Source organism: Cydia amplana, chromosome 8, assembly GCF_948474715.1.
Source record: "Cydia amplana chromosome 8, ilCydAmpl1.1, whole genome shotgun sequence".
NCBI classification, from domain to species: domain Eukaryota; kingdom Metazoa; phylum Arthropoda; class Insecta; order Lepidoptera; family Tortricidae; genus Cydia; species Cydia amplana.
In genome coordinates this window covers 18,774,497-18,785,006 of record NC_086076.1, presented here as the reverse complement: position 1 = coordinate 18,785,006, position 10,510 = coordinate 18,774,497, and the positions used below count along the sequence as shown (strand labels likewise).

The 10,510-nt window shown below is 36.6% G+C and overlaps 1 protein-coding gene across 1 annotated transcript; it reads left to right on the top strand.

The window, feature by feature from the left end:
• Window positions 1–7,995: 7,995 nt before the first annotated feature.
• On the top strand, window positions 7,996–10,067 carry LOC134650505 (uncharacterized). Its single transcript, XM_063505462.1, has 2 exons — window positions 7,996–8,264; window positions 8,655–10,067. Exon 2 carries the CDS (start codon window positions 8,679–8,681, stop codon window positions 10,065–10,067), a length of 1,389 nt encoding a protein of 462 aa, XP_063361532.1. The 5' UTR covers window positions 7,996–8,264; window positions 8,655–8,678.
• The last annotated feature ends 443 nt before the right edge of the window (window positions 10,068–10,510 follow it).

Below are 10,510 nucleotides of genomic sequence, written 5' to 3'. Positions count from 1 at the left end.
CAACAGTATAGTTCTTATAGTTTCGGAGAAAAGTGGCTGTGACATACGGACGGACAGACAGACGGACAGACGGACAGACAGACAGACAGACATGACGAATCTATAAGGGTTCCGTTTTTTGCCATTTGGCTACGGAACCCTAAAAAGGCCTCCAAATCACTGCAGATGGGCAGCGTGCCTAGAAGGCTGGCCGCATTGCCACGTTGAATCGCAATGCTAATGCGTTCAGCAAAATATTGGCCAGCCCTCTGGTCCCTTGAGGCATCTATAAGGCGAGCCGCTAAGGCCTTGTATATCCGGCGCGCGCTTGGCCCCCACGGCCCCAGCGTTTCGACCCCAAACGCCTCAAAAATATAACTACTGCCAAGGGTGGCATATTTGCGGCGTTTGAGGTCTTCTGCCATGGACGCCTTTTGTATTGTTTTCGAGCTCCCGATATTTCGACGCAGTTACATGCATCTTGTTCACGGGTAACTGAAGATAGCGGGGGTGGGTGTCAAAGTTGTGTAAACCGCGCTCGGTCTACCCTCATTCGTGCGCGTCGGTCTGTCATTGATGCGGTCTGTTTTTATTCATCTTAATTAGGGTTTGCACGACGGATCCGAAATGTATGGGAAGATCCGCGGATCCGGATACAGATCCGGATAATCTCATACATTTCGGATCCGGATTGCAAAACCTAATCTTAATCGAAGAATTCCGGTTCGAGCGCCATCTTGATAGTTAGCCTCGTGATTTATTCCTTCGTTTTTTGCTCATTAATATTGTTTAAAGCGTATTATACAGTATTATATAGCGTATTATACAGTAAACTAATGTGTGTAGTGAATGGAGAATTAATCTTGAAGCGCGTTTAACCACCATTTTGGAATCAACGGCCGGGCCGGTTGTCCACGCGCTTCTTGTAAAGTCCGCTATCGCTTTACAAGAGCGAATAAAATCAGCGTACACTGTCTTGTACTAACTTGTCTTGTTCATACGTAAAGGAACCTATGTAAGTTATTTGCAAAAGAAATGTGAAGAAAAGCTAACGTTTAACGATAGTATAATGCCGCATTATATATAGGTATTAGCCTAAAGGAGCCATGAAAGCTGACCTAGATCTAGTCCAGGTCATAGCCCCTGCACTGCGATGCATCGCCGTTTTACGACTTACTTTTAAAGTAATGTCATGTAAAGTATTGAATATTGAATTATATGGTTTTAGAATTTATCGCTTCGCTAAAATAGTTTAAACATTTTCACGGTAAACCAACGAACTAGATTAGGTAGAAGCCTTCGTGCTAAAGAAAATTAGTCATTGATAGAAAATGCCAATTGAAACTTGAAAAATAATGTAGGGAAATAGTCAAGTGACTCGTCGTGTCTGTCATCCCGATACATTTATTTCTATTTTTTGGTGTTTGTCGAAGTAGGATTGTCATCTTCACTTGGCCCTCAAGTCATACAATAATTATACGGTCAACATATTTTATCGCGTGTGATATAGTATTTCTAACAGTGTAGAGTGTGTGTGTGTGTGTCTATTACAATGAGGCCTTTAAATTTAAAATATAATACATGTACTAAACAGAGCTTTAATGCATAGACAATAGAGTTCAGGTACTTTTAAGCTCGTTTCTCTCCAATATAACGCATGGTGACTACAAAATCATGTACATCGACTCATGCGTTAAAATTAGAATATTAAACGCGCGTAAATTAACTGTAACAAGCATATTACTAAGTACTCGTATACCGGCCACCTATTAAATTCACAGGTAAATGAACATTTTCAACCCATACAGCATATACATATTGTACATAGTAATGAGTAAAATTACGGTTTGAGTAAGTTATTCACGAGAAAGTAAACACACTGGAATAATATTGTTCGGGGCGGCTCGGCGCGCGCTAGCTGCTGTATTTGTATGATAATGGTGCTAATAATGGAAGTATAGGATATTCCGATTATTAATATTGAGGGATGCACTTAAGGGCCTACTGCAGCCGCGTCTGGCGCTTCGTAAACCACGCCCGCTAGTTCTTCCCTCCCCGCTAACACGCACACATGGAAACGCTTCGCGCCGCACGTGAAGTTTGTGTGACCTTTTAGCACCATCTAACGTTACAGAAGTTAACTACCATTATACGTGGTCGCTGCGGTCCCAGAAACTTAAATTCGGAAAAAATTGAAACAGATGGCGTTGTTACTTGTTCATAATAGCAAACAATAAAATAATTAATTCATAAACCTGCATATTTATTGTTGTTTTGGAAGATGTTAACATCATAGAAGCAGCAGCGTATATAGCATATAAGTTAAGATTATTGATAATAAGAAAATAGCACAAGAACAGAAAAGAGATTATTTTTGATAAAATATGATGAAAACAGATTTACTTGATGATTACGCTCACCTGACTTTGCGGTCACTAAATGCAAATTTCAACCTTATTGTTATGGGGTTACAATAACCCTGGGGTTGCAGGCGTCCATGGTCGTTATTATTATAAATGCTTTGGTTGAAATGCTTTTTAACCCTCGAATTTTTCATAGGTACAGTCACCTGCAATAATATGTTACTCTTCGACGGCCGCAAAAATATGTGACACGCTCTTATGGCTCTACAAATAAGATCTAACATGATCTACCGCAAAACGGCCTTCGGTGTGTAACATATTATTGCAGCTGACTGTACTCGTATTCATTGTTGTATAGGTAGGTATTAATATCTTTTATCCGATCGATTTGCATTTATTTGAAATAAATCACAGTGTTTAGTAATTATATGTTTTATTGAATAAGAGATTATTTAGGTATGTAAGGAATACAGGGTGCCTTTTTGAAACACTCATTTTTAGGGTTCCGTAGCCAAATGGCAAAAAACGGAACCCTTATAGATTCGTCATGTCTGTCTGTCTGTCTGTCCGTCTGTCCGTCCGTATGTCACAGTCACTTTTTTCCGAAACTAAGAACTATACTGTTGAAACTTGGTAAGTAGATGTATTCTGTGAACCGCATTATATTTTCACACAAAAATAGAAAAAAAAATTTTTTTTGGGGGTTTTCCATACTTAGAACAACTGAAACTCAAAAAATTTTTTTTCATCAAACCCATACGTGTGGGGTATCTATGGATAGGTCTTCAAAAATGATATTGAGGTTTCTAACATCATTTTTTTCTAAACTGAATAGTTTGCGCGAGAGACACTTCCAAAGTGGTAAAATGTGTGTGTCCCCCCCCCCTGTAACTTCTAAAATAAGAGAATGATAAAACTAAAAAAAATATATGATGTACATTACCATGCAAACTTCCACCGAAAATTGGTTTGAACAAGATCTAGTAAGTAGTTTTTTTTTAATACGTCATAAATCCCCTAAATACGGAACCCTTCATGGGCGAGTCCGACTCGCACTTGGCCGCTTTTTCTGGATAATTTTGAATTTCAATTGTCAGGGGTGCCTACATTATTTTTTAATACATTTTACAACGACAACAAACACAAGTTCAAATTCGCCGTATTTTTATTACCCGGGTCGATCGCAACAAAATAGAAAATCATGTTTTTCAAATCTAAGCGTTATTGTAATTTATCTCAAATAACCAAAAAGTCAATCTGACTAGAACTTAAAAACGAACTGAATTATTTTAATATGTCGATTTTTCTTGGTGACCCAGGAGAATTTTTTTTTGTATCCCATACAAAAAGAGCGTATCCCAATCGCGTATCGGTTTTGGTTTTTACTTATAAGTGTGAAAAATATATTCTACCATATACGAAGGATGTGTGTTTTTTCATGTTTTATGTGTCTTTTTGTACAATAAAGGGTTTTACTGCTACTAATATATCATATTAACGATTAACTAAAAAGGTATTTACATCTTATTTAACTGGTAAATTATTAAAGTCCGCTAAAATTAATATATACCTATTCAAAAAAATATTTGTTAATATGTCCCAAAATCATGGCTCATTTTTTGAGTCTCCTGACTTACCAAACATATCGCAACGAAGGCAAGGGTACAACGCGGCATCGTGAACCTAATAACGTAACGTTTCAGTTACTTTTTTAGTCGCCGACCATTTTATCCGGGGTACGAAAAGAGGTATTAGATCTATCCTGGGTCTAATATGTTATAAAAACATAGTTTTTTGAAAAATGTTCGTAGGTAGTACACAAAATTTACGTTTTCTTTTAAATGTGATTTGGGTCATCGTTCTCCCTGGTGACTTTTCTGGTGACCCAAGAGACATCAATTTTATTATGACTCAGGAGACTTTTTTCTATGCACTTTGATTTTTTTGATGCGCTAATTTTGTAATCTAAAATAACTTTAAACTGCTGATATACTTATATCACTTTGCTGATGAGTGGAAGTGGAATTTAAACTTAATTTATTGTTCTCTCCCTTGACATTTTGGCATACATTTGACATGCTGCAGTGCACTCCTAACGTTAATAAAGACATAATTTTTAGAAAAAGCTTTAGGAAAACTCACTCTTGAGCTTAAAACGATTAAGTCCTTATCATATTATGTTAGATTTTTAGTACAGACCCCAAATCAGTGAAAATGTGTCTTAGCCAACTAAATTTGTCTCTGGGAAAAGTACGATATCCCTAAAAATTGTACGTACATTTCGCATTTTTCTGAAGGAACGGAATTCATAAATTGGGTTATTATTATTTTTTCAGATTATTTGATTGCATTGACATATCACCAAGATAGATAGAACATTTAAGTTACCAGAAGAAAAGCATTTGTGTTCTTTTATACAGTGTGGAAAAAGTAGGTTCGATTCCCGGGCGCGACTAAGCGAATTTAAAAAAAAAACAACGTGTTGCATTCCGGGAGTGCCGACAGAAGTGAAAACTCAATGACTAGTCCAAAATGTCTGCAGCACTATGTATAATTGACCCATCCTCCTTTCTATTGAAAACTTTTGGTTCCGAAATTGCTGGTCAGTGAGCTTGTTTAAAATTCGAAATTCAAATTTATAGCGTTAATTGTTTAAAATTCGAATAGAAATTGTAAAGTTACCTTGCAGACCTCGCGTCTAAATATATTTGGTCATGATATTTTGAGTTTTATTCACCAGTACTAGAGTTCACTTTTATTAGCGATTTCATCAAGATGTAGCTTTATTGAATTATATTTGAGTGATATAAAGTTATAATACTGTGAGATCCTCGTATTTCAGCCCGTACAAGATTATAACCTTTTTCATGTAATGTCATTGAGTTTTTCTTTATTGATTTAAATGCCATCTAAACCTTACGGTCACATGATCGCCTTACGCTGTCTCGAGTTTATCATTTTTTCCCCACCTCAAAAAGTGCCTAGCGCCGCTAAAGAAGTTTTCACTTTAAAAATCTTTGAATGTAGTTGTTTCTTTAAAAAACAATAATGTTTCATTTAAGTAAAATGAGCAAACTTAAGGTTTTAAGGCACTTTCCCTCCAGGGCCCATAATTTTTTTCCACCCGGTAGTAGACAACTATTTTTTTCGACTAAATGAAGTTTAATTAGATAAATCGTTGATCACATGGTTCGTTTCACACATCACATCAAATCGTTTGTCATCACAATCAAAATTTGTCAAAAGTAATGAAATTTATGCCAAAAAAACATAAATAAAACATATAAATTCAACACATTTTTTTAATAAAAATCTTTCTCGATGATATAAAAAAGAACATCGACAAATTATGTTCAAAGAATTAATATCAAAACAGATGTCATAATTAGGATTGGCTACTTTAAGAAAGGGACAGAGAGATTTAATCCTCTCGCTCTGCACGTTTTTCTCATTCCTCCTTGTCAAGCCAAAATAAACTATAAAATGATAGTAACACAGTACATTGTAATATTCACTTTTTCCACGGTATCATGTCATTGTAAATTACTTATGTGAAATTGTAATGGCGTGCGACTTTCAAACCGGAGGTCACGGGTTCGAACCCCGGCCCGTGCAAGTGAGTTTTTGTAAGTAGAGACCTTTTTTAGTGGTACTTAAATATAATAACTTTTCGTATTATTGAAATAAAATATTTTATTCAAACAAACTTAATAATATAATAATTAAAACGAATAATATCAATTAGTTTTTAATATTTATTCAATTATTTTTAATTATTTGAGCATGAAACATACTAGATTTATTTTTATCATTAGAATAGAAAAAAAGCAAAAAATATATTCTTATAGATATTTTATTTTCAAACAAAAATAAAGCAAAAAGTTACGGTTAGATTCTGATGGCTAAATACCAAACAGCTACCGATACATTTCAATATCTGGCGAAATTTCCTAACCCGTTGTAACTGACAAAGAGTATAGATTTCGACGTAGCATGACGTAGCTAAGCAAACACGCACACATGCGTAACGTATAGGCCTGTAAGAAGGCACCATCATAGGTTTACCTCCGATTCCGTTACTACTCAATGGAGTTACGACTCAACGTTTATTGGATATTAAAATTTTACGTAATTCGGAGCGCTGCGCGAAGTGACATAGGTCTTACCTCTTTGAGGCACGACGGCCATCTAACATTACTGGCATAAAGGATGCATTTATGACTTTGACGCATGACAGAAAGAGAAACCGAACTGCGTAAAATGGGCGTTTGCTGTTGAATTCATAAAATCAAAAATGGATAATAAATCCATCGGTAAAGGATAATAAGTTAATATTTAGTTCTTTGAAAGTTAAGACGAGATGAAAACCTTTGCTGTAAGGTGGGTTGTGCTGGATATGGATGTGTTTTCTAGTTGCACGAAGCTAAAACCGAAAAATGAACACGTAAGTTTGGATTTATTTTCTATCGAGAAAATTTTAAGCATTCGTGTTTCGACTACTACGAAATGTCTTATCATATAGTCAAGAAACATATATCCGAAAATCACTACTGTTTGTTTCCGGGGCTAGCCACTGCCACCTTTCTAAGATCCTGTTATTTTTCGATGCACGGCCTTAAATTACAAAAGTGTATTATATGTCTCTTAAAAACATAGCTAAGGTCAATGTGGCTTTTCTCGAACAACGAACAAAATTTATGAAACATGGGCGTTTTTTTTTTTTTGTTGTCCACTACATTTTCTTTTTAAATTTGGGATTGTTCTTTCTATCCTAATAAGAGAAAAAAAGTGTCCTAAGGTTTTTATTTCCATTACGTCATCATTTTTCATAGACTTTGTATGGCGGTCGCGGAATGGAAAGATCGAAAAATGTATGGAAATTTGGGACACTTTTTTTCTCCTATTAGGATAGAAAGAGCTCGTGATTCTGAGTAGAAATAACATAAAAAAATCCCAAATTTGAAAAAAACGTGTAGGGGATAACAAAAAAAAACGCCCTCATCGACAAAACAGCGATTGCTTTTAGTTTCAGCAATCAAAAGGAAATGGTTTTTTTCTCCTACGATTTAAAATAAAACAAATATACGCTCGTGGACGGAATTGTCCCTATGACGGTATTAGTCACATTGACCTTAAACGGCTTTCTTCATGGCTACTGAAATTGACAATTGGCACCTTTTACGGCATGACGATTAAAGCTTAGAAAATAAATGAAAAGTGGAAAAATTCCCTGTCACAGGCAAGACTCGCACTCGTGACTCTGGATCACTAGCCCATCGCTCTGCCAACTGAGCTACCGAGACTTCACTCGATGACAACGAATATTATAATATGCGTACGCCTAAGACGGATACGTTTCTGGTTAAAACAAAATTGATTATTATACGGACCAATATAGAAGGGAAAGTGGAAGCAGGGGGAAAGAGAGGGAATCCAAGAAACACTTACTGTTGAAGAACGCCTGAAGAATTCGAGCGCCTGACACAAACCTCGCAGCAAATCCGCCGGCCCACCGGCGCGATCAATTAATAGATTAGGATTTTAGTTTTAATCACTTACTCTTAAGCTTTTGTACCGACTGGTAATAAAAATATAGTCATGTAGTAAATATATTACGCGAGTTTCCATTTTCCTCCTGAAAGACCTAAACATGGTCCTTCGAACCGGATGGAAGATACCAGCGACTAAAATAATACGGTCAAGAGGAATTGTGGAATTACTGGAGAGTTACCTATCAATTGGCATCGGGTGGCACCATCATCTCGAACAAAGAAGAGACAAAGGATCGTCTAAAGTGGTCGAGATTTAATTTATTACAAGACTTTAGTAAAGAAAAGTGGTAATCCAGTGCTAATTGTGTGTATTAAATTTAATCCAGCACTCTACAGGTATTATTTAAGCGTAATTTAACTCTGTGACAAGGTTAGTATCCACGTGTTAAGCTTTGTTCCTAAGTTTTAGATTTAATTTAAGTGTACCGGTCTGATTTAGTTACAACTTATTAATTTAATAAAAAATCTTATACCTAATACTAGTTTAAAAAATAAGTAATTTAATAGATATACAAAATCAGAACGCTTACTATTCACACTTAAACGTTTAAAGCTTACACTGCACTTGCCATCAACATTAATTATAATTAGTTAAAAATCAAATGTACAATCAACATTATCTTTAAATTAATTTCAAGTGTTTTAACGTGAATCTAATATTAACCTTAAAATTGTAACGTTAACTTTTGCTTGCTTATTGCTAGGGCACTTTAATTGATTGTTATTTCTCCTTTTCAAATTTGTAACATAAATATTCCAGGTTGACTACACTCGCTTCCCAAAAATGGCTGAAGAAAAAGAGCTAATTGCCAGGCGGGCCAGCTATAAAGGCCGACTAACCATTTTTGAGAAATATATGGATGATTTGGACGTTGCTTCACTGACATCGGCTGAGGTAAATGAATTGCAGTTGTGTATGGGTAAAATTGAGTCGTTGTATGGCCGTTATGATGAGGTTCAATTGGTACTTGAGTGCAGTTCGAGCAACTCTGACGCTCAGTTAGCTGAGCGAGCAGACTTTGAAAGTAGGTATTTTAAATTACTTTCTAAGGCACAAGACATATTGACCAAACACGCCAAACAGCAAGAATCGAGTTTCAACTCAGCCGCAAGCGACCAATCATCGCGTAAAGGAAATAATAAGCTTGTTCGGTTACCGACTATTCAATTGCCAAAATACAATGGTTCCTACCAAAATTGGTTAGGCTTTCGCGACACCTTTACTAGCCTCATTCACTCCAACGACGGCATTGACGACATAAACAAATTTCATTACCTTAGGACTTCCCTGGAGGCATCCGCAGCAGTCGTCATACAGTCGGTGGAATTCTCGTCTGACAACTACGCGTTGGCTTGGAAACTTCTATGTGATCGCTTCAACAACAAGCGCCAGTTGCTGCATAATCATGTATCGGCCTTGTTCAATATTGAACCGATTGCACGAGAATCTTCTAGCCACATTAAAAGGGTCATAGATCAGGTTAACAAAAACCTTCGTTCTTTGGAAACACTAGGCGAACCCGTTAAAGAATGGTCAACACTTCTCATTCACTTAATTTCACAGAAGTTAGACACAAAATCATTTCGTGAGTGGGAAGAGTTCAAAGGCGGTTTAGATAAAAACAAAACAGTTACTTTCGAGGAGTTCCTAACTTTCTTACAAAACCGTGCTGATTTACTCGAAACACTCGAATTATCATCAAATCAGTCACTTCAACACACTAAAAGTGCAACTAAAATTAAAACTATGATAGCCGTGCAAGATAAAATAGGTAATAATAACAATAAAACTCAGCCGCCGGCGACTAAGCCGTGCCCGAGATGTAAGGGCGATCATTGCTTATCAAACTGTGCGCAATTCCTCGCGTTAAGTAATACGGCTCGGTTGCAATCACTACCTAACTATAAGGTTTGTTTTAACTGTTTTAGAGGTGGTCATTATGCCAATCACTGTAAGAAAACTGGTTGCAAGATATGCAAACGCAAACACCATACGCTAATTCACATATCTGAGGGCATACCTAGATCAACATTAAACAGTGATAATAGCACGAGCGTTATCAGCGGTGTCGACCAGCAGACTGCGCCCGCGCTCCCGTCCCCCGCCGGCGTCGAGTCGGCCCAGGTTGCATTGTCAGCAAATGTGTTGCCGAGTAGTTCGTCTTCGTATTGACATAGGGAACAAGACGTACTGCTATCAACTGCACTTATAAAGATATACGATGCAAATAAACAGGAGCACATCGCTCGCTGTGTTTTAGACAATGGCAGTATGTCTTGTCTCATGTCTCAAAAAATGTATAATAGGTTAAACCTAGCAAATGATTTTGTAAATAAAAGTCTCATAGGTGTAAACAAAAAGTCGTCACCTTTATCTGAAAGGTGTCGAGTCGAAATTAAATCGCTCAATGAGAGGTTCGCAACAGATTTAAACTGTTACATTTTGTCTTCAATTACAGACGCTATTCCCTCTCATAGAATTGACGTATCCAAATTAAATATCCCATCAAACATATGCTTAGCGGACCCGTATTTTTACAAACCGGCTGACGTCGATATGATAATTGGGGCCGAACTATTCTGGGATTTGTTAGGATGTCAAAAAATTAAACTGGG

What these genes read in the sequence shown, in the direction of transcription:
- LOC134650505 (XM_063505462.1), top strand. Translation starts at nt 8,679, where the DNA reads ATGGCTGAAGAAAAAGAGCTAATTGCCAGGCGGGCCAGCTATAAAGGC.